This window comes from Mustela nigripes, chromosome 14 (genome assembly GCF_022355385.1).
Source record: "Mustela nigripes isolate SB6536 chromosome 14, MUSNIG.SB6536, whole genome shotgun sequence".
NCBI lineage: Eukaryota > Metazoa > Chordata > Mammalia > Carnivora > Mustelidae > Mustela > Mustela nigripes.
The window spans coordinates 99219717-99244586 of record NC_081570.1 but is presented as its reverse complement, the minus strand read 5'-3'; the positions used below and the strand labels follow the sequence as shown (position 1 = coordinate 99244586).

At 43.7% G+C, this 24870-nt stretch overlaps 1 protein-coding gene and 1 long non-coding RNA gene across 2 annotated transcripts in view; one reads left to right on the top strand and one right to left on the bottom strand.

The window, feature by feature from the left end:
• The window catches only part of CASQ2 (calsequestrin 2), a 62976-nt gene that overhangs the window by 11363 nt on the left and 26743 nt on the right, over window positions 1-24870 (top strand). Inside the window, exons 2-5 of the mRNA XM_059375834.1 lie at window positions 12369-12453; window positions 15169-15269; window positions 16658-16769; window positions 22170-22243. Coding sequence (XP_059231817.1) covers window positions 12369-12453; window positions 15169-15269; window positions 16658-16769; window positions 22170-22243 — 372 coding nt within the window. The remainder of the gene's footprint in view (window positions 1-12368; window positions 12454-15168; window positions 15270-16657; window positions 16770-22169; window positions 22244-24870) is intronic.
• Window positions 1-24870, bottom strand: part of LOC132001346 (uncharacterized) — a 32183-nt gene that overhangs the window by 5834 nt on the left and 1479 nt on the right. Inside the window, exon 2 of the long non-coding RNA XR_009399592.1 lies at window positions 5740-5844. This is a non-coding gene — a long non-coding RNA (uncharacterized LOC132001346). The remainder of the gene's footprint in view (window positions 1-5739; window positions 5845-24870) is intronic.

Genomic DNA, 24870 nt, shown 5'->3' with positions numbered 1-24870 from the left:
ATTGATGAGAGTTTACTGTGCACCTCCCAGGGGCAGATAGTGAAAGACAGAAGTGCTATTAGAAGATCAGGGCTTGAACTGATGGAAAGAGATCATTTCCCCTTCCATCTAGAGAATTCATAGAGATTTTACAAGATGGAAAACCCACTGTTGATTCAGAAGTTTTTAGACCATTGGAACTTTCTTTTCTCAGTCCAATACTTGATTCCAAACAGGATGTCTGGCCATGATATCCCTTAGGTAGACCTTCTACCAATGCTATACATTTTTTAAGTGGAGACATGAGATACCATGAAAGTCACCACTATCAAACTATCATAAGGGGCGCCTGGGTGGCTCAGTGGGTTAAAGCCTCTGCCTTCGGCTCAGGTTATGATCCCGGGGTCCTGGGATCGAGCCCTGCATCAGGCTCTCTGCTCATCGGGGAGCCTGCTTCCCCCTCTCTCTCTGCCTGCCTCTGCCTACTTGTGATCTCTGTCTGTCAAAAACATAAATAAAATCTTTAAAAAAAACTATCATAAGATGAAGCAGTAAGATGAAAAATTCAGGGATAGGAGGTTTCAGAATCACATGGTTTTTCTTTCAAAACAGCAGCCCCCTTTTTTTTTATAGTTTGGACACCTCTGGTTGGTCTGGAGGATTTTCATATCATTAACAGCTCGGCCTTGGCATCTAAGGTGACTTTGTCCACCAAGAAAGCCAGCCCTCCAAAGCATTGAGTCTGTACCCGAGTGCCTTGGAGGCTCTCTCCGAGAGAGGCCTTGGAGGCCTTGGAGGCTAGAAGAGGCTCCCTCTTCTAGCAACTGGATGCAGCTTTATCCAGATAAGCTGTTTCTGTTTGAACAGCTATGTGGGAAGACGGCCAGTGCGCCATCTTGCAGTGTGCTGGGCCCCGCCAGCCAAAGCCACTTCTGAGTGCCCGCGGAGCCTGCTGCCAGGAGTGTCCGCCTGCTGCCCACTGCCCCACGCCAGGCAGGCCTCTCCTCACCATCTGCTGTGTGCTGGGCAGGAGGCGGACCAGGCCGGCCACCAGGTACTCCTTTACACGCTCACCTGCCTCTACTTCACACCCACACGCACGGTCACTTTGGCTCAGGACCCCAAACGAATCTGACCATACGTTTCCGATTTATTTATGAAGGAAACGAGAGCGTCTCCTGTATTCACGGTAAAAGGTGAACATGACACATAAACAGCAGCCCTCAATATTGCCCCACAAAGAAGCACACGCTTTGGGGCACCTGGGGGGCTCAGTCGGTTGGGCATCTGCCTTCAGCTCGGGTCATGGTCCCAGGGTCCTGGGATCAAGCCCCATTTTGGACTCCTTGCTCCGCAGGAAGCCTGCTTTTCCCTCTCCCTCTGCTGCTCCCCCTGCTTGTGCGTACTCTCTCTCTGTCAAATGAATAAATCATCTTTGAAAATGGAGCCACAGTGTCAGGTTGGAACCCAGCTATGTTACTTAAGTGCTGTGTGGCCTTGGGCAAGTTGGTTGACCTTTCTACGCCTCCATTTCCTCAACTACAAACTTCTGCTTTCTGTGGGTTTTGGGAAGATCCAGTAAGATAATCTATGTAAGGGACTGGAGCAGTATCTAGCACATAGAAAACACCCAATGGGTGCTCTTTTTCTTACTGTTACACTGCTTCTCAGCATGGTGGAAAGAACACACAGCTCTGGTTCTTGGGTCTCGTCCCTGGCATTGACAAAAGACGGAGCCTAAGAACACCAGTAGAAACCATCAACAGCCTCCCTTTTCCCCTAAAGCTCTCTCGGAGGCCACCCATTCCAGCCTCAAGAAGTCCCAATATTTACTTCCATCTCGTAAAATAGCTGTTCCACTCCCTCGCCTTCCTCCTGCCTGGAGCCATCACGTGCCAATGCCCAGCTATACATAGCCTGGGCCTCATCTGCAGGTGGCAGAAAGTGCCGGGAGATTACTGAGGATAAACGTCAGCTCTCCAGTTTCAAGGGAGGACACACAGCTGCTGAGTGACTTGACACGTTGCCAGATGGTATGAGGGATAGTGGGTGAAAACAGGGTGCTTTTTGGCTTACAAGGAAAGAGCAGCATTGTAGCCGGGATATTTTTAATGACCAGCCTCAGGGACGTTCACTTTGAGCAAAGACCTGTGACATTTTTTCCCCAGGCTCCTCAGTACTTCATTTTCTTCAGATTCTTGACCCTGCAGAAAGTACCCCCCAACCCCCACTCTCAGTTCCCTTTAACAGAACCTCCCCATGCCTTCCCCACCTTCCCTCTGACCATGAGATGTGGCACCAGTGGAGCTTTCCTCAGTCCATCCCGGGAGATAAGGGGTGCCATGAAGGGACTGCACTTGGAGGGTCAAACACAGGGTCCTGATGGTCTGCATCTGCTCTCCCAAGGCCTGGGGGGCGGTCACACGGCCCTCGGAACGTGCCCCCTGGTGCGGCTGGATGACTCTTTCCTGCCTTTCATGGGCAAACTTCTTGAACCAGGGATCCACACCTGCTCTAACATGTCCTTGCCACCCACTCAAATGCTTAACTCCCAGTGCTTTGGCTTCTGGCCCAGCTCCTCTCTGAAAGGTCACCAGTGACTTACCAGTCCTGAAACGAGAGGCCTAGTGGTGGTCCCACTGTCCATGACTCCCTGCACTATCCCTGATCCGGCCACCTGCGCCTTCTCCCCTGCTGTGACTTTGGAGTCCCCACACTGTGTTCCCCGTCTTCTGATTCCTTCCCCAGGCCTCCATGCCTCCAGGGCACGCTCCTCTTTCTGCTCCTGCCTCCTGTGAGACGGCCAGTTTCCCATCCTGTGGTTTTCTCACACCCTGGCCTCCCTGAAGATGCTACCTGCCCTTCTGCCCCCACCTCTCCCCTCCACTTCTCTCTTTGAGACCCCTCCCCCGAGCGCCAGGTTGACACCTCCAGCTCTTGGCAGGACTTGGATTGCCATGAACGCACTGCATCGAAATCGAAACAGAGAACTTCGCCTCCGGGTCTGGCAGGCCCCAGCTGATGTCAGTGTTTCGTTCTTCCGTTCGTTCCCTGGCTGGGGACCCTGGCACCATCTCGCCTCTTCTTTTTGTGAGGTCTCCCTCCCTTCTCTCTCCAAAGCCACGGAAGAGCTCTAATTGGACTGACTCTACACTTGGAACATCATTCCCTACGTTACCTCCATCCCCTGCCACCACCTCAGTCTGAGACCCGTCCTCTCCCAGACAACGCATCAGCCTCTCAGCTGGTCACCCTTCCTTTGCACTCTCCTTTCTGTCGGTCAGAATAGACCCTCCTCCAACTCCGGTTAGCTGTATTGTTCTCCTACCCAAATACCCCCAGTTCAGAACTACTCTCCTCATATTCAAATCCTTTACCCTCTTTTTCTTTTTCTTTTTTAAAAGATTTTATTTATTTATTTATTTGACAGAGATCACAAGTAGGCAGAGAGGCAGTAGAGAGAGAGAGGAGGAAGCAGGCTCCCTGCTGAACAGAGAGCCCGTTGCGGGGCTCAATCCCAGGACCCTGGGATCACAACCTAAGCCGAAGGCAGAGCCTTTAACCCACTGAGCCACCCAGGCACCCCTACCCTCTTTTTCTTGTATGCCTTAAATACACCACTCCATTCAGCAACCTCAGATAACCTCTCTGTTCCATACCCTCCCTGCACATCTGCATCTCCAAACCTCTGCTTCTGCCATCTTGTCCTCCTGAGATGCCCTTGGGGCTGGCTTCTGCTTATCCCCGTGCGGTTCCGCCATTCAAGGTCTAGGGGGTCTCTCCTCTCCCAAGCAGTATCCTCTTGCATTCATTCATTTCCTTGAGAAACTAATTGTGTTTTTAGTTTACTGCAAGGTAGCAATGTGGTTCCAGTTCTTCTGATTTTTCAAGGAAAGTTGAAAACCTCAATTTTCATGTGAAATTGCTTAGTTTAAAAATTTTCACACTATGCTGTAAAGATGGTTCCTACCAGAGGCACATAGTCCCTTAAAATTACAATTTATAGTCTACTTCATATACCATGCGGATAGCAAATCATAATATATTCAGTGTACAGAAACAAAAGAGAGTAATAATTCTTTTCAGGACTTGTTTTTGGATCTATAAAAGTAGATTTTCTTGGTAATCAGGAGTTGGGTGTTCATCCTATGAATTTGGGATTTAAATGACAGGACAAAAATATGGCAGTGTTCATCACTTCTTCATTTTACAGGTGAATTTAGTAATATAACATTTCTATCAGTTAATGTCATTAGATGGCTTTAAAATCTTATTTTTATTTTATGAAAATATTCAATGAAACAAATTTATTATAATTTTTTTTTTTTTTTTAAATAAAGGAGGGAGAAAGGCAGGGGAGGAGCAGAGAGAAAGAGAGAATCTTAAGCAGGCTCTGTGCCTAGCTTGGGCCTCTACCTCACAACCCTGGGATCATGACTTGAGCCAAAATGAAGAATCAGAGGCTTAACTAAACTGACTGAGCCACCCAGGCCCACTTCAATGAAACAATTTTCATTGCGATGTAACTGACATACATATTATTAGTTTTAAGTGTACAACATAATGATTTGATACCTATGTATATCGTGAAATGGTCCACCACAGTAACTTTACCTAACACATCCATCACCATACATAGTTACTAATTTTTTTGTGATGAGAATATTTAAGATCTATCCTCTTAGCAACTTTGAGAAATAAAATACAGTATTATTAACTATGCCTATTATGCCGTATATTACATGCCCAGAACTTACTTTTCTTACAGCTGAAGGTTTGTACCTTTTGACCCCTTCATTCATTTCACCCAACCCCCACCACCTTTGGCAACCACTCATCTGTTCTCTGTATCTACGAATTCAGTTATGTTTTTTTATTTTGTTTGTTTTTAGATTCTATAATTCAAATGAGATCGTCCTGAAGGCAAGGAATTAATGTTTTTTGAGATCCATTCTGGTCAGTTACTCAAAGGGAGAGCAGGGGGAGAAAAACAGACAAGGACACTTTGTTTGTTTACAGCTCTCAAATAAGTAAGTACAGCTAAGTGATTATATAAGTCAAGGCATCCTTTACAAATTGAGAAAGAAGTGTAAAGGAAAATTATAGAGTGCCTCAGACAAGAGTACAAAGGGCACCTGATTCAGACGAGGAGTCAGGGCATGTCTCTTGAGAAGCTGATGTTTATGTGTAGACTTCCAGGATAGTTGGAGTTGGTGACAAATGGAAGGAAGAGACTTCTAGAAGAGAGAACGGCATATGTGGAAGCAGAGCACCTTCAGTGCCTTTCTGTGGGTAGAACAAAGCATTCCCTTCAGGCAACTGCAGCTGGTGCCCAGGCTAGGGCTTGGGAGTACTGCTGAACAGACACCCCATGCAAAGGCCTCCCAGGGTAGAAAAGAGCTTAACAGTTTGAGGAACTGAGGAAGAGTGTATTAAGTAAGAAGTGGAGTGGCCCCAAATGAGGTTGGAGAGGCAGAAAGGCCAAACCATGAAGGGCCGTGTTGGCCATGTAGGGATTTTAGACTTCATTCTGAGTGCCTGGAAGGTAAATACACACTGCTTATCACAGCTCACTAGGCTCTGTGTGATTTGACTTCCCTGCCCACGAGCTCTCTCTCTCTCTCTCTAATTCTCCATAACCCTTGTTTTCTACCTTTTGTCTTTTTGTACCTACCAGTTAATTTTTCATTAGCTTCCTTCTGAAAGAAATCACAGAGTTCTTCACACTCTGTATCTTACACACTTATATTGAGCACATACCTTGATCATAGCAGGTCCTGGATGAATAGTTTTTGCTTTCTTTCCATTCCAATACATTAGGCTTTGGTTCTTTTGAATTGGCACTAAGTCCAGAGTCTTATCCAGCTATCATAATATTAAGAAAAAAAATAACATTTATTAAGCACTTACTGACTGCCACACTGTGTCAACAACTTTACGTGCATTATCTCATTAATCTTCAGCCTTGTGAAATAAATATTGTTATTGTCCATATTTTGTAGCAGAGTCCCAGCACTTGTGATCTAGTCAGGAATCCAGGTCTCTGACACCAAGCATTGTATTATTAACCAATGGGCTAAACTATTTGAAGATGGGATTCATTTATTCATTTAAAAATGAGATCTACTTTGATTCTATCATTGTAGAGATAACAATGGTGTGATAAATACCTATACGATGCAATATAAAGAGAGAGAGAAAGGGTATACTATGGATAGCTACTTATTTACACTGACTTATGCAAATAATCTAGTATTACTTTTTTTTTTTTTTTTGTAAAGTTAGTTTGTAGTCAAAATAATCATCTGGGGTCAAAGCAAATCCTAATGTTTCTGGAAAGAATGAGCATTGCGCCAGTACCCAAGGCTGTGTGTACAAACCCCATTGTGTGTGACAACCACATTCTCTAGGAAAGGCAATAGATAAGACCATCTGAGAAGTAACCAACCAACCAAACAAAACCAGTGGGGAAAAGATTATAAGTCAACAGGGGAAAACTGTAATCACATCAGAAAAGAATATTCCAGTTTTTTGAGAATTCAGGAGACATGTTGACTCTGTTTTTTCTCTCTGACTCCTATTTGTAACTTAATCACTATAATTAGTGACAATCGCCTCTTCCTATTTTGGTTCAAAATCCCTTGATCTTAGAAAGTGCTTGGGCCAGTCCATCCATTCATCAAAGTATGCTGCGTCTCTAAGCTGCTACACGAGAGACCAGAGGCACAATATGGGTCCTGGTGTCCTTAAGGAGGAAAGGTTGACCCTGCAGAAGAGGCTTAACCCACTGAACCACCCAGGCGCCCGACCCTGCAGAAGAGGCTTATACACGACTCTAATGACTGTGAAGTCAGTGTCAGAGTGCCATGCCCCTGCCATGGGCTTTGGAATTCACAGAAAGGAGGCTGGAGTGAAAGATGAGCCTGGAGCTGGCTTTACAACCAGGGGTGCCAAGGCTGGCAGCAACTGAGAGAGCACAGTGAGACTGGGCTGCAGGAGAGTGGAGAAAGGAATATATGAGCTGGAGATTTAAGATCAGAGCAAAGGCGGAGACAAGATGGAGCCAAGTCAGAGAGTCTGGCTGGCCCCATCAGCTCGGTAGGGATTCTTGGTCCTGGGGGGCCTGGGTCATGTCAGGACTCAGCCCAGGAGGGCCCAGTCTTTCACCACAGACCTTCTCCCCCAATCCAGCCTCACTGCTTTCTCTTGGGTTGCCGCCAGTCCTGGCCACCCTTGGCTCAGCCCATGGAGGTGATTGCTGGGACTGACGGGAGTGATGACAGAGCTCAAGTGGGCAGGCTTTGGGCCTAATCAGGTTGGGGGGCAGAGTGACGGGACACTGCAGGGACTGCACCTACGATTGCCAAGGAGGAGGTACACAGGTCTCAGCTAACATGCGTTTCTGGCCCATCTGTGACTACAAACTCTGTTCGTCCATCTGTTTTTAGGATAGTGGCTGACTATGCTTAGTTAAACAAGAAACCCAGGAAACAGGGCTGAGCTTGTTTGAGACAGCACCTCTCACTCATAGGGGTTTAAAAGTCACATATAAACATGGATAAGGTAATAGATGCCATGCTTTCCATGCCTAGGAGGCATGCATTTGCAGCGACCTAAAGCCCAACAAAACATGGTGGTGTATGCCTAGGAGAGGTCAGGGGTAAAACTTCTGTTCAATTCTCAGAGTTCATCACTTATATTCTTACTGTAATTAACATTTCTCTCCTGTGCCTAAGGTAGAGGGGTCAACAGAGCCAAGCATGGGCCTGAGGGTCACAGTTGAAAAACATGATAACCGTATCACTTTTGGATGAACTGACAATCTTTTATAGCAGTGATTTCCACAGTGTGGTGTGTGGCCTGAGATCTGCTGTGTCAGAATCAAAGGGTGTGGCAGTGTGGCTTACAAAAACATACATTTCTGAACCCCACCCCAGCTCTGTTCTCTACTTTCTGGTGCGGAGGCCCAGGAAGCCTCATTTTAGCCAGTGATTTAAATGCATGCTGCTGCTTAGGAACCACTGCTAGAGGCTCATGCTCCAGGAGTAGGGAAACTTACTAATATCACAAAGCCATTAGGTCTCACCATCATTATTTTTGAATGATAGACAAGGGAACATTTACATCAACGTTTTGATAGCACTAAATAGGGCAGAGCGGCTTCTATGTCTACATTTCAGAAATGACCTTGTCTAATAAATTGAAGGCCGTAGACAAAAGCCAAGTGACTTTGCAGAAAGATGGGCCTGTTTAAGCATTGCAGGAGAGCTTAGATGAGTCATCACATAAACACTGATGATGTTGTCTTTCATCCTAAGCCTTCCCTAGTCTTGGTCAAAATCCAAGAAAGGAGAGAAAACTGCCTGAGGGGCAGGTGGTGCCATTTGTTGCCTGCCCCTCCACCCCTAGTCACCAAGGCCACTCCACAGAGCAGCTTCTGAGCTGTGACCAATATGCTTAACCTTAAAGGAACAGAAGTGGTTAGGAGCAGAGAGAAAGAAAGAGAATGAGGAGCCTGTGAGAAGGTTAAGAAGGGAAGAATGAATAGGCACAGAAAGTCCTCAAAGAAGTTGTAACAAGGAAGGAAATCCAAGGGAGAAGCCATAGATGCCGGCAACAGTGAAGGAAGACAGGGATGAAGAGAAAATGAGAGAAGCAACCACAGAAGAGGAAGCAGATGGATTTATAGCACAGACTGTAGAGCCAAATAGATCCAGGGTCACTCCACCAAGAAAACAATAAATCTTAAAGTTATGTGCACCAAAGAACAAAATAGCAAAATGTGTGCAACAAACACTGATAGAACTGAAAGGAAAAGTAGACAAATTCCTAAGAATGAGAGCAAGGCATGGATGTCCACTTTTAACTACTTTTATTCAATATAATGTTGAAAGTTCTTGTTGGTGCATTAAGTGAACACAAAAAAATGAAAGGTATACAGATTGGGGTAAAAATGTCCGTATTCGTAAATGACACAATTGTCTACATAGAAAACCCAAAGGAATCTGCAAAAGCAAAACAAAAACCTCTTAGAATTAATAATAGTTCAGCAGGGTTGCAAGATGCAAGATAAACATACATCAACCAATTCTATATCTATTTACTGGCCATAAACACATGGACATCAAAATTTAAAATATGATACTATTAAAAAATCACTGAAAACATTTAAATAGTTAGGTATAAACCCAACAAAACATGCATAAGACTTGTATGCTAAAGACTACATACTGCTGGTGAGAGAAGTCAAAGATCATTTAACTAAATGGAGGGGCATACCATGTTCATGAGCTGGAAGACAATAGAGTAAATATGTCAGTTCTCCCCAAGTTAACATACAGATTTAAAGATTCAATGCAATTCCTGTGAAGATCCTAGAAACATTTTTTGTAACTATAGACAAGATTATTCTAAATTTTATATGGAAATGCAAAGAAACTAAACTAGTTAAAGCAATTTTGAAAAAAGAAGAATCGTGTGGGGGTGCCTGACTGGTGCAGTCAGGGAAACATGCAACTCTTGATATTGGGTTGTAAGTTTGAGACACATGTTGGGTGTAGACATTACATAAAAATTAAATTTAAAAAAAAAAAAGAATCGTCTGGGAAGAGGCAGTTTACTCACCTTCAAAGTCTATTTTAAAACTACTGCTATCAAGACCATGTGGTATTGGCAGACAGAAAGGAGAAAGCAGCAGTAGATCCATATAATTATGTTAACTGATATGCACAAAGGTGAAAAAGCAATTCAATGGAGGAGAGATGGACTTTTTAACAATAGTTAACTGAACAGAAAAAAAAAAGAACTTCAACATAAATTTCACACTTTACCTAAATATAGCTCAAAATGGATCATGAAATGAAAAGTAAAATTAAAAATATACAAATTTTAGAAAAAGAGGGGCACCTGGGTGGCTCAGTTGGTTAAGCATCCAATTTTTTTTCTAAGATTTTATTTATTAAGTGGAGAGAGTGAGAAAGAGAGCACAAGCAAGGGGGAGAGGCAGAAGCAGAGGGAGAAGCAGATTTCCTGCTGAGCTGGGAGTCTGACATGGGGCTCAATCCCAGGATCTGGAGGTCACAACCTGAGCCAAAGGCAGCCATTTAATCATCAGAGCCACCCATGCACCCCCAAGCATCCAGTTTTTGATTTCAGCTCAGGTCATGATCTCAGGGTCTTGGAATGGAGTCCTTTATCAGACTCCCTGCTCAGTGGGGAGTCTGCTACAGGATTCTCTCTCCCTCTTTACCCCTTTGCTTGCTCACTCTCTCTCTCTCTCAAGTAAATAAATAATTTTTTTCACAAAAATTTTTTAGAGAAAGAATTAGGAGAAAATTTTAGGGTACAGGGCTAGACAATGAGTTCTCAGACTTAACACCAAAGGCCCAACCTATAAATGGAGAAACTGATAAATTGGACTTCATCAAAATTAACAACTTTTCTTCTGTGAAAGACCCTATTAAAAGGATAAAAATAATAACTTATGGAGTGGGAGAAATATTCATAAACCACATCTCTGACAAAGGGCTAATATTAAAAAGCTCTCAAAATTCAACAATCAAAAAGCAACCCATTTCATGTATAGGCAAAGACCTGAAAAAGAATTTCATGGAAAAGAAGACATAGATGTCAAATAAGTACATGAAAAAATGTTCAGCCTCATTAGACATTAGGGAAATGCAAATTAAAACCATAATGAAATGTCACTACACATCTGTTAAAATGGCTAAAATTAAAAATAGTAACAACCACAAATGCTCGCAAAGATGTAGAAGAACTAGATCAATCATCACTACGTTGCTGGTGGGAATGTACAGCCACTTGGTTAGACAGTTGGGCAGTTTCCTTAAACACTAAACATGCAATTACTATACTCAGCAATCACGCTCCTCAACATGTTTCCTAGAGTAATTAAAACCAACCTTCACAAAAAAACCTGTGCATTAATGGTTGTAGCAGCTTTCTTCATGATAGCCAAAAACTTTAAACAACCCAGATGTACTTCAGTGGATGAATAATTGACCAAACCGCAGTACCTCCATACCATGGAGCACTTTAAAAAATAAATGACCTTTTGATATACACAAAAATCTCAATGAATCTCCAGAGAAATATGGTGGTTAAAGAAGATAATCCGAAAAGTTTACATACCTCGTGATTCAACTTATGTAACATTCTTGAAGTGAAAAGGTTATAGAAATCTTTTAGGAAGGGGATGAGGGCAGGAACAAGCAGATAGGACTATAAAGGGATAATATGAGGGGTCCTTGTGGTTACGGAAATATTCTGTATCTTGACCATATCAATGCCAAAGTCTAGTTTGCAATATTGTATGGCAGTTTTGCAAGATGTTACTTTGGGGGAAACCAGGATGTGCAAGGGATCTCTGTATTATTTCTTAGAAGTGCACGGTAATTTACAATTACCTTTTTTAAAAGGTTTAAAGAAAAGTGATATTAATATTTCATGATCTTTCTGGTAGCTTCTCCACTGTTTCTATTTAAGCCCCCATTAGTCAAATGGCAGGACTTAGACCTCAGTCTGTCAGGGCCTCCCTGCTTCCTTAGAGCTGAGTTTCAGGGAGGTTAACACAATGCCAGTCCCGCGCTTGACGTCATCATCCGTGCTGTTGTCTACCCAGAGTAGCTCCCAGCCATCTGTCCCCCTAGGACACTGCTGCATCCTCTTCCCTGTTGTGGCTGATGGTTCCATTCCAGTGTACCACTGGTTCTTCCTTTCTGTGGGCTGCGGGAACACTTCAGGGGCCATCTTGGATCTATCGGCCAGACACACCCAGTGCACATTCCTACTCCACAAGCCCAGGGGTTGAAGGTTGAGAACTGTGCTTGGGTATTGGGGACATCGGTCTCCTTTGTTTTCCTCAGCTTTTCTGGTGTTCCTCAGTTTTTTCAAGACCGAGAGGGAGGATTTAGATGGGGCACGGTTAAGTGACCACACAGGGTGCATTGTAAACTCTTGTGCCGCCACCTGACTCCAGGTTCAAATGGTGGCTAGCGAAGGGCTCTGAGCCCCTTGTCATGTATCCATGGTCATCCAAGTATTCTTGGCTTCCTGTTTGAATCCTACCTCCCCAATTTAAAGTTTATCCACCTTGAGGGCAGAGGAGGGTATGGTACAGTGGACATAGTCTTCCAAATCCTATATCTTAGGATTCTCACATTTTCTCTCTTTGGTTCTCAGCCTTCTGCTAAACCATCCTTCTGCTGAGGGGATAGCATGGAATCCCTTTATGCTGCTTGAATTGGTCAGATTAGCAGAACATATGGAGGAAAATCCTCTTGTTATTACGTCATAATATTATCCCATGATGTTTTCTGCCATCTTTCTGCCCTCGGTCTGCTCACCCTCTGGCTTGTCTTCTCCTTCAGCTTGTGGCCCAGGTCCTGGAACATAAAGATATAGGCTTTGTGACGGTGGATGCCAAGAAAGAAGCCAAGCTTGCCAAGAAACTGGGTAAGTGGGACTTTCTGAGGTATACCAGGAAGAAACGAATGTGTCTTGCAAAAAAAGAGTACAGTTTCACTTCTTCGTGCATGATAGCTGGACTATTTTTAAACAAATATGAAATGATTCTGCACACCTCATTCTTGGGTTGAGGAAGAGTTTCATGAAAGCAGTATTGGCCTGAATTGAATGATTTCACATGAATGATCTAATGTAGCTTTGCTTCATTGTAGAAACTGACGCAAAAGAGGCAAACCTTTCTTTTTGGCTCCTAGTGGGGGTTAAAAGCCTAGCCTCTTTATGTCACTCCACGGTGATCTCTCTGGGGAAAAGAAAAATCTCTTCTCCCATCACTATTATTTCCTTACCTCATGAATGAAGCAGCCAGCACAAGATAGCACTAATAGTAGTGACTCTGGGGTCACAGTGGTTCTAAGTGTAAAGCTAAACCTCAGCTGGGCATAATTGTTGAGGGCGAGAGGGAGGATTTAGATGAGGCATGGCAATGTGACGGCACAGTGCATGTGTCCATGTGTCTTGCTTAAGTCCAAGTGCACTTTAAGAATCTCACACCCCTAATACCAAGAGAGAGAGAATATGGGGCGTTCCTCTGCTTTCTGAACACCCACACATGGGTACCGCCCATTTTGCCTTTTCTGCATGACCAGTGGAGAACGGCTATTTAAAAATAGCAGGAGGCTATAAAACAGGACCTTTGAAGAAAGGTTAATTGGATTTGGAGTAGTAAACATAGTGGGGGAGAAAAGATTAGTAGTGGCGTCAGGTACATGGAAGTTCATTATCTGAGGACATTACAAACAATTGTCCTTTATTATATTTTCAAGAAGACCAGCTTTTTTTTTTTTTAAGATTTATATTTTTTGCGACTGTATTTAGGTTAGATACAAATAGAAATTCACGACTATAAAATGGTAATGAATTATTAAGAATGTCTGGGGTATCGTTTTCCCTGGAGACAAATAAAGGAATATGTTTTCCCTCTGAGCAGGAGAACTAAGTATGTTAACTCTTTCCCCAGTCAAAAGCAATTCAATGCCATGTTTCTCTTCCTCCAGAATTTATTGATTCCCTAGTTTTCTTTCCTGTTGTTATCATGGGAAGCTGAATTGGGGAGAACTTCCAGTAAATTTAGTTAGAGGAAAGCACTAGTATTCCAGTGATCTAAAAATTTAGCCAGGGGACAAGCTGGGCGAGCTTTCCTAAGAATGGACCAATGGATATTCTCCCAGTGGATGGAGCTTGAAAAATCAACATGATCTTTTCCTGAAAAGCTCACTCTGGAGGAACTGGGGGAGGTTCTTTTGAACCAAATAGTTCTCGGAGTTTTTAGGAGAGTTGTATTTCGTGAAGCTGCTCCTTCATCTTCTCCTCTCTTCCATTTGCCTGAGTTTCGTCTCCATCAGGCTATGCCTGAACTACTACAAAAGCCTTCTAACTGACCTCACTTAGAACAAAATCTGACATTGGGATATCAGCTGATGTTCCCAAGGTACCCTTCATGATCAGTTATTGCTGGCCTCAAGGTTACCCGGTACAGAGGCCCTTTGGCTTTACAAATGGTGCTCCAGGGTGTGCCCTGGGCTCTTCAGACGCGCTCTGGGTGGGATAGAGCAGGCAGTGGGCCAGCCTCCTTTTCCCTAGAGATTCTGCAGGAGAGTTCAATTGGAGAAAGCCTTCTCCAGCTAATAGAGAGCTTGGAAAAAATTAATCTAAGGAGTCAAGGATGCCATACAGTTGAACTAAATGCCAGCCTCGGTTATTTAATATTCCTGGGGAAAGTTTTCCAGCAAGCATTTGTTAAAGCACACAGTATTATGCCAGGAGCGATGGAGGGTAGAAAAGATGCAGAACCTTCCCTTGTGGCATTATCAGCTAACTGGGGGGGAAAAAAAAAAAAAAAAACATGTGCAGAATTCAGCAATGATAGAAAAGTAAACTTTTCATTCTGGCCACGGACATTTTTGGGGTCCCTGATGTGTCCAGGATCTGTGCAAGATCCTGGGGTGCTGAGTGGACCGTGGTTCTGCCTTTGGAGAGCTTTCTGTTCCGGTGAGTACTGTACATGGAGCCAAGAGAAAAACAATGGTGGCAAGAGGGTGGCCTTCTTGGGGAAAATGAGTCCAAAGTGGAGACCCGAAGGAACTGACCAGGATTGGGGTGCGGGGGGCAAGAGTAGAAGTCACTCCAAATTTGGGGAACCAGGAGAACATCTGTGACTTTTCCTTTACACACCCTCTCACATCAGCACAAGGGCTAGAAGCAAGGAAGCTGCACAGGGGGTTAAGAGGGCAGGCCTATCCAGGAGAGAATGTGAAGTGTAGAACTGGTGCTAGGTTGTGGAGGGACTGGAATCTGGAATGCCTGGCTAAGAAGTCAAGTGGGCAGGGGGCAATGAAACTTTTGGTAGGGAGAATAGGGTTGGCAGTATTTCTGGAAAATTAAAGCAGTGGTAGGGTAGAGAATAGATTTTTCTTTCAAACTGAAGTCCTGGTAGAGCTGCTGGTTCTTAACAATTTCAGTTTAAACATGTGCTTTGGGCGCCCTTGACAAGGGTGTTTTCAAGAAACTGATCCTAAGTTGAATGCTGGCCCCACTGATCCTGACCCCACTATCATCCAGGGATCCTGAGCCAGATGTCAGCCCACAGGATGGCTCTTCTTGCATTGGAATGACCTTGTCTTGTGGACTCTTTGTTTCTTCCAGGTTTTGATGAAGAAGGAAGCCTGTATGTTCTTAAGGGTGATCGTACGATTGAGTTTGATGGCGAGTTTGCCGCTGACGTCCTCGTGGAATTTCTTCTGGATGTAAGCATTTATGCACAGTGGGGCTCTTTGGGTTCAAATATAAGGGAAAGTGAAATTCCAAAGTAAGAACCAAGAAGCTGGATAATCTGTCCTGGTCTAAGACTGATTCCTCGGGCTTCACAAAAAAACTAAGGAGGACTTACTTCGCAATGCTATTTTCTTCTGGTGGGAAGCTGGTCCTTAAGTTACCTCAGAAATTGTTTTATTAGGGGTCACTAATCGTGACTGTGTTGTAGTAACACACTAAGTTTCTTAGTAATTAGACACTACCATCTCCTGAAATCCCCCTGGCTTTGTTCTAGGGCTTCTGAAGAAGAGCTGGGGAGAGTGGGAAGGAGAGGTGGATAATCACCCAAAGAGGAAGTAATAATCAGCTGAGTTACGGTCAGAGCAGGATAAAGAGCAGGGCTAACAAGCCCCCCAGTATCACAGTCCCTCTCAGCCATGGGGGTACAACACTCTCAGAGCCATCTGCTCAGGCACATAGAGGAACAACACATAAAAATATGTTATCCATAGACAACCTCATACTTTCCATAATAGCCATGAAGCTGAATGCTTTTGAACAGATTCCTGTGCAGGTAAACGATATCCATACCGATGATTCCTTGTCTACCAGCTAACACACGGTGGCCTGGTGCCTTTTCCTCATGGCCTCAAAAACCCAGAGAGAGTGAGTCAAAAGTGAGTGGAAAGCCACCTCCTGCAACAAAAACCACCCATGGACTCTGCCTGGCTCTCTCCTGGACCCGTCCCTGCAAGCCCTAAAAAAAAGTGAGGGAGGCAACAGAAAATTCTGGGCCAATCTCTATCAGCTAAGTGGAGCCTCTTAGATGCACATGACAGAACCCATGCCCACCTACACAAAAAGCACAAATGGAACAACAGAGGGAGGGCAGATTTTAGACTGATAAATCAGAGATCACGCTCTCTTCAGTGTGTTGGCTTTGTCCTCAAGCTGACTCTTTTCTAGTTGCTTGTAAGACAACCAGAGGTTGGAGCGGATATGTCACATCTCCTCATTCATATCCAACGAGGGGTGTGGGCTAGGGGAGAGGACCTGGCCTCCACTGTTCTCCTGGAAGGAATGGAGAATTTCCCCCAAAGCTCTCAGCAAATCTACCGGAAGAGTCACTGGCCAGAGTTGGGTCACATGCCATTCTGAAATCGATAAGGGAAAAGAGAAATAGAATTGTCTATTGTCTAGTGTCAGCCTACCCCTTGAGTTAAGCTGATTCCTCAGAAGGCACTGTTGCTGTGTGCTTTGGAGGAGGATGGGGTCCACAGATCCCTGCCAAAGCATCCTACGCATGTGCCTGATGTCCCCACTGAGGAGGGAACATTTTTCTCACTGAACATATCCTGTGTATGTGTGCGTGGCATTCCAGCTAATCGAAGACCCTGTGGAGATCATCAACAGCAAGCTGGAGGTCCAAGCCTTCGAACGCATTGAGGACCAGATCAAACTCATTGGCTTTTTCAAGAGTGAGGACTCGGAGTGTAAGTTTTCTGAGCCCCACCTGTGAGTCTAAAGGCTAAATTCCCCACCAGTTATTTAGAGTGCTGCCCCTGAAGAGGATGGGGGTGTCAGCGTATCCGGTGCTGGGTGGAATACAGGGAAAATAGTCCTCGCACCCTGTGTAATGGGACCCATCTGCAAAAAGTATGCGAAGCAGGCTGGGATGTTGGAAGAGGCATAAAGGTTGGGCCATGTTCTCTGGTCTTGGGAGGAGCATGTTTTATAGAGAGAAAAGTCTTCCTTCCCCTTTTCTACTCGCCCACCTACCAGTGGGACTCTTCCCTAAAATAGGTAAAGAGTGGGCTCTCTCCCTGATGTTGGCAGCTCCTGTGGCCACCAGCTGGAGAGCTTCTCAGTCACTTGGACAGGATTAGAGGAAAATTTGGGTGGGCAGGGCTCAGCCGCCGCCACACAATGTGGAAAATTGCTGGCCAAGCCCACAGTCGACCACCAAAGCTGCCCTCAACAGCACAGCCTCACCCCTGGGTGTAATCCCTTTGAACGCTTTGTGGTCAGGTTTTGGGTGGGCACGGCAGTGCATCATAGCATCACCACAATCCATATGGGAGGGAGAGAGCGGAGAGTGGGAGTCAGGAAAAGGAGAGACCAGGCAAGCTAACTCCTGGAGTGCGTCTTTTTAAACAACTTTGGCAGCATGGCCCAATGAGGTAAGACTTTTTCTGGAGCCTCAGCTGTGGCATAACCACAAAAGAGGATCTGGTAGCATTCGTACATGGGGGACATGCAAAGGAGGGCTGCTTATGATGTTTCTGCAAACTCCAAAATATTTTGAAAATTATTTGCAAAGCTGTTTCTTTGCCCGTATGCCAGCTGGCACCCTCAGTCTTCTCACCAGCAAGCCACCTATTTTCCCTCTGCTGTGACCAAACTTAGCTGCCTTCTCTTGTGCTATATAAAAACCTCTATCTGGGGGAAAGGTGGCTGTCCAGAGAAATTTGCCCAGCCCTCCTTTGGGTGACTTCACTTCAATTTTTATGTTTCTTATAGATGCTGACTACTCTGGGGTGCCCCAGCTGCCCCCTTCTTCTTTCTCCTTAGACTTCTTTCTATTTCCCTTTATCCATTTCTGTCCCCACCCTTCAATCTCTTTTGTCCTCTGTTTCTCTCCCCTCCTTTAAGCCAGAATAGCAGGTAAGAAGGAAAGCAAGGCACAGACTGGGATAAAGAGCACATCGTCTAGTTTCTCTCCTCCCTACTAAGACAGTGACAAAACAACTCCTTTAATCAATACATGTCACGTACCAGGGTCTATGCCAGGAGCTCCATAGTGACACCTCACCTTCTTTCTCACTACTAGCCTGTAAGGCAGTTAGCATATTATCAGTGTTTTGATGAGGAAGAAATGAAAAGAACAAAAAAGTTCAATTAGCTCACTATCACACAGCTAGTAAATAAATCCTACAGCCAAGATTTAAATCCTAGTAATCTGACTTTATATCTTGCACACGTAAACACCATTTTGTACTTTCAAGATTTTACACACTTTTTAAAGTCATGGCACACACAAAATGTGGTGATGTTTGCCCAGCCCATGGGGTAAACTGGAGAGGATTTGGACTTAGTAGAAAAATAAAAAACATAACAAAACAAAACAAAAGATTCTTTTGCTTTCTTTATATACTACTACTAATAATAATAATAGTAAAAGAAGATAATAGAAAAGTTTTCAATATTGCCTTGTATAAATCCTCCAAATAAAATATTTTTAGGTTTTTTTGAATGAGAATGTTGTACTTCCTTCTAAAACTATAGCTTTTGAAACAGTGACACGAAACTCTTGGTGAAGGGTTTAAACAATCTCTTCTTGATGGTCACAGTCAACAAGAGACTTTGCTTGAACAGGTGGATGGCGGCAAATGACAAGGCAATAGTTACTGCTTTTCCTCTGATTGATGAGCGGTCTTCTCTTGCCACTGAACAAAATTTAGGAAATCTGATCTCTAAATTGTCCTTCAAGGACATGAGCATTGCTTCAGTCCTAATGGCTTTTACTTTTATTTTCACCGGCAAATGTAATATTCTTATAATTTGAATAGATTTCAAATACAAAGTTTTCCATATTATATATTTCAAAAATAATAATGAAGCATTTCCTTAAGAATACACAGATCGAGTTCTACTAGACTTAGAGATTTTTTTCTGGAGATTTAAGTAATAAAATCACTAGCGAGCCATTTCAACATCCTCTTTTTTTTTTTTTAAAGATTTTTATTTATTTGACAGACAGAGATCACAAGTAGGCAGAGAGGCAGGCAGAAGGAGAGAGAGGGGATAGCGGGCTCCCCGCTGAGTGGAGAGCCCGATGTGGGGCTCAATCCCAGGACCCTGGGATCCCGACCTGAGCCAAAGGCAGAGCTTTAACCCACTGAGCCACCCAGGCGCCCCTCAACTTCCTTTTTAAGGTTGAATTTTTATCTTTAAATTGACAAACTTTGTCTTTAGGAAAGTCTAAGCCCAGATCATGTTAGTAATACCGATGATGATGATGAACATGATAAAGAATAACAGTCATACATTCATTCCATTGATGTTAGTAGACAATATGAACATTCAAGTGTATGAAATCAAAACAAAAAAAACTCCCCAAACCCTGAATATTTTACAGTATCACAAACCAAAAAACATTACTAATGACAAACTAGCTTGGACTATAGTCACAATCACACCAACTGAGAAGACCTGGTGAGGAAGCAGTTTCCCCAAGGATCTCTCCAGCTCTCATGCTTGTCGACATCTTAGTCAGAAAATATTATAGAATACAATAAGTTTACACTTTCATATGTAATATTAACTACTGTGAAATTTTGAATGGTTGTAGAAAACATGCAGAAAGTTTTATCACCACAAAAAATGTATGACTGTTACACACTGACTGAAAGCATCATGAAGTTCTATCAGACATTCACGTCTCCCTGTTTCTTCTTGCCATGGGGTCCATAGGTGGGGAGTTGGGAAGGCACCAAGGGAAAGCACTCAGGAAGAATCCTTTACTTCTGCTGTAGTTTGAGGGTGACTGTTCAAGGAAATTTAATGGCATAGAGACATTGGCTTTGCAAAATGATCCCAATCTATCCTACAGAGAAATGGGAGGACAGTGGAGAACTAGAGGGTTTGAACACAGAGGTAGACTGGAATGGTTGGGGAGAAAAGTGTCCTAAGATATAGAAGATCAAATTAGAAAGGACTTGGAAGAATTGGGGGGCCACATCTTCCAAGGAAGTTGGGTATGAAACTTCACATCCAACTTGAGCACATAGCCATGGATGTTAGCGTTGAGAGAGGGTGACAGGAACTTCTGAGGGGAACTCAGCAGATAGTTAAGAATGCCAAACTGGGGGAAATCTGGAGGTGGACAGCCAGTATCCAGTATGAAAAACCCTGAGAAATTGGAAGAAAGGTGAGGAAATGCAGTATGCAGTAAGCTGGAGGTTAAAGGCTGATTTTTCAGGAGCCTATTCCAGAAGGGGAAACGGAGGGTCAGACTGGAAGAGCCAGGAAGGAGCTGGTCAGCATCAGAACAGGACATGAGGGCAGGAAAAACCTGATGTCACATGACATCAAACAGAGCAGATTAGACCAGGTACCCTAGAAGACAACCCCTATTTGGGAAAGGCTAAAGGTTCAACCACAATTTGAAGCCTCACCTTGGGGGAATTACCTTGTTCTACCCTTTTTCATCTCAAAAGGGATACAGATTGGTTCCCTAGGTGAAGAAGGGAATTCTCTGGACACAGTTGTAGGCCATCCTTTCCAGCAGGGGAGGAGTTCAAGGACGTGGGGAGAGATTCTTCAGGGACAGGGGGGTCAGGGAGGGAGGATACAGACGATTCTGCTGGAGACCACTATAGTTTTAGACAGATGTAAATAGCTTAGGTATGGCCCTAACCCTTCCACTCTCTCCCACCTGCTGTCTATTCGTTCTCCAAACCTCTCACCCATCTTCTTCCCCATCCACCCAGTTCTCTACCTCAACTATCAGGCTATATGATATCTTTTCCAACTAACCAATTACCTTTATGGGGAGAAGTCTTTGTAAATGTGTATCAGTATGGAGAGACATTCTTGTAAATTTTTCAACCCCCTCTCATCTGTATTTATTGCACTTACCTCTATTCTAGCAACCATCACATTACATTGTGGTTCTTTAAGGGTCCATACCAACTCTGGGTTGTGTGCCTTTGAGATCATTGTCTTTGTCTTACTCATGTTTGTATTCCCTGATCCACTATTAATCGTGAAGTTTTTGATTGACTTGAAAAATTCTGCATGCTCCTGGAACTCAGGCAAAAGCTTATGTCTCTAATGATTAAGAGATAGGGAACTCCACAAAATGGGAAGAGGTTAATCTTCTTAAGAATGAATCAAAGTGTCACCAACTTTCAGGATTATGGATGTTATGTAGAACCACACCTGCGAGCATTCCCATACCCATCAGCCTCACCTCTAAAGCTGAAATACCAGTGTCTTCTCCAGGTCACTGACAAGATGTGACAAGGCACAGCATGGCCACGCTCATGGGTCTCAGGCGTAACATGACCAGTTTGGATTCAGGTTTGAGACCAGAGTCAAGCATAGGCTTGATTGATTTTAAATCATCTTCTCAAGGAATCAGAATAAGAATGAAAACTTAAAAAGAGGGAAAGAAAAACGAGGGTTTACCAAAAGGGGGACTTCTGCTAAGAAGTTTAAAGTACTTTCATGATGTCATTTTTGATTGAGGTTGCTTTACATACTAAGATGGATTTCCTTCTCACCTGGTGGTCACTTATAGGAAGCTGTGCTTACACACTCATAACTAATGGTGAGTCTGAGTGGAATAACTTTTTCCTCAGGTTTAGAGTCTAATATTCTCTTTTTCTCCCTTTCTCAGTTTCCTTCACTTTCTCCTTCCCGTCTACCAATTCCTGAAAAGACATAAAAATGTGGTAAAGGGTTCTTCTTTAGCTCAATAGAATAGCAGTCAACTCAAACTCCTTGGGGGAAATTGTGGGTTTAAATAGCAATAAATCGGGGCATCTGGGTGGCTCAGTCATTAAGCGTCTGCCTTCATCTCCGGTCATGATCCCGGAGTCCTGGGATCGAGCCCTGCATTGGGCTCTCTATTTGGCGAGAAGCCTGCTTCTCCCTCTCCCACTCCCTCTGCTTGTGTTCCCTCTCTCACTGTGTCTCTCTCTGTCAAATAAATAAAATCTTTTAAAAAAAATAGAACTAAATAATTTTCTATCTAAATAATAATCTACTAAATAATTTTCCAGTCATGATTAATTGGCTCCCCACTCTCTCTACATTATTTAAAAAGAGAAATGTCTTTGGCATGCATCTTTAAAAGTTCTCTTTCTTTGATCTTTTTTCCCTCTCAGATTACAAGGCTTTCGAAGAGGCAGCTGAACACTTCCAACCTTACATCAAATTTTTTGCTACCTTCGACAAAGGGGTAAGTGCCTATGAAACCCCAATTTGGATACTTCTGTAGGTATAAAGGATGAAAATTTGAACTTCCCAGTCCTTTTCTAAATTTTAGAAACATTTGCCATCTTCCATCCATTAACACTTTCTCCAGAAGTGTTAGAAATACAGCAATAAGTCACTTTTGAATGGGAGAGGAATACAAAGATGATTAATTCAGAGGAAGTAAGCTCATTTCTGAAAATAGCTGATGAAAAGTGATGAACCATTTTTAACCACCTTGAACACTAAGAATGGGCCATGCATGAGCAGAGCATGCCAGGACACTAGTCACCGCTTCCTTGTCTTTAGAGCTATTTTCTCCCTTCCCAGGGGTGCATACTTCCCCTTCTGTTGGGTTAGGATGGGGGAATGGAATGGGGAGGACTACTGGTCATCTGAAACCTGGAGTGCTTCCATAAGTTACCTATTATCTTCAAGAGATGTCATTAATATACTCATCTGTAATTTAATTTTTCTTTCTTTCTGGATGTGGCTCATGATTTTGTAAGCCAAAGAACATATAGAAGGACCTTGAATCAGTGGGTAATTTTTTTGGAGTTCATTGTGGGTGGAATACTCCACTCTAACTTCAGTTAGAACTAAAATGGCTACTACTTATCGAGTGCTTTTTGTGTGTTGGGTACAACTTGATGCTTTGTATGTCTATGACCTCTAAGCCTTTAAACAACTTTGGGAGCCAAGAAGTCCCATGTCCCATATAACAAAACAGATTTAGAAAGAGTAAGTAATATCCAAGGTCTCCAGTGAATTAATGGTAGTGCTGAGATCCCAGCTATGCCCCACACCCATGCCCCTTCCTTGGTAACATCCACTTAAGTAGAAGACTCTGTACCTGCCCTTGAAATTCAAGGTGTATCCCCACACACCCACATTCACATGGAGATACCCACATTCACATAGAGACACACACAATGCACAAAAAAATGCATACATAACACACATGTAAAACACCCAACACACCCACAACACACAACAAACATAGCACACAAACATGACACACATAAGCACACAACAAACAGGACACACACAATACACACATAACACACACCTCCTCACACACACTCACACTCAAACCCACACCCACACTTATATAACTGTCAGTACACATGCACTCACACTCATAGCCACACCTATACACATAAGACTCTCTCTCACACTCACACACATGTCACAACTAAAATCCTTCAGTCACCATATCTACTAGAACAAATAAGTCTAGGACAAACTAAATCCTGATTACATTCAAGTCAAAGTCCATCAGAGGGTGACCTACTGAGGGGTAAGGCAGTTGAAGAGCAGGGCTTGTGGGCCTTTATACCATGGGAAGTTCAAGTATTCTGTGAAAAACAGAAGGAAGCCTGTAGGTTCTGGAACAGGGAAGGAGTATGCCAAGAAAAGGTTGTATTCAATCCCTGTATATGTGTACATCAAACCACCTCTGTGGATATGGCCCTGCTCTAAAAACTCTAGATTGAAAATAATCCAGAAAAGAGTCTATAATCTGAGTAATAAAATCTAAACCTGAAGAAAATTTACCTTGATTGGTTGGATTAGAGACAAGAGAGATCCAGAGCAAGAATACCAAAAGCAATAATAACTACCACTTACTAAGTAGCTTTTATGTGCTAGACTCTGTGCTGAGAGTTTACATAGCTCTTTCAGTCATCTCCAAGTGCCCATAAAGGACATATTAGTATTCTCAGTCTACATAGAAGGAAGCCAAGGCACCGAGAGATTAAGTGATTTGCCCATGGTCACACAGTAAGGGAGCAATGAAGACTGAGGTGTAATCTTAGGTCAGTGTTCATACTACTGTGCAGAGAAAGAAACAATACACATGAAGCTCTTGGCTGAAGTCTGATGTGGGGAGCATTCAGTAAATGTTAACTAGTCCTGTTGTGCATAAAAGGCAGCCATCTAAGCCCAGGGGAGTGGAGGTTGGGTGAGAACTTTAGCAGAGAAGGGGAGGTAAAGGGAGACCTAAACTGAATACATCACTGCCATTCCATTATGACAGGCCATCAGTGACTGCTGTGGCTCCCGGGGGTCAGCACTCATCTGAGAGAACACAATCAGGCAGGCAGGCTAGGCCAGCCAAGAAAGCCTTAGTTCTTCGAAGGGTGGGCCACTGTTCAGTTCAGGGTGGTATCGGTTTTCAGACATGCCTCCCAGCCCAACCATACGGTTTTATGTCCGTGGCCCATGAAGAAGGTGAGGTCAGGCTATAATTACAAACTCAGAAGCCTCTTCACTCCAAACTCTGTAAGACACTGAGTCATAAGTGCCCCCATTCATGTAGCCTTGTGGGATTTTACAACATTTAAAAGAAGAAAGACACACTCTCTACCTCTACATGGAACATGGAAAGAAGAGGAGTCACACTCAGAGGACTCAGTGCCATTTGGGACTCGAAAATTTCATCTATCATTTGTGGGTGAGGGAGGGAGCCAGAGCCCAAGGAAGTCTCATGGTGTCCAGCAGGGGGCGCTGGTGCAGAAGAGGGAGCTGCAAGAACTTTCATTGAGACGGAGGGAAGCCCAGAAGGACCAGGGGAAGGGAAAGTATTTCCTAGAGGTGTGAAGTCAGGAGAGG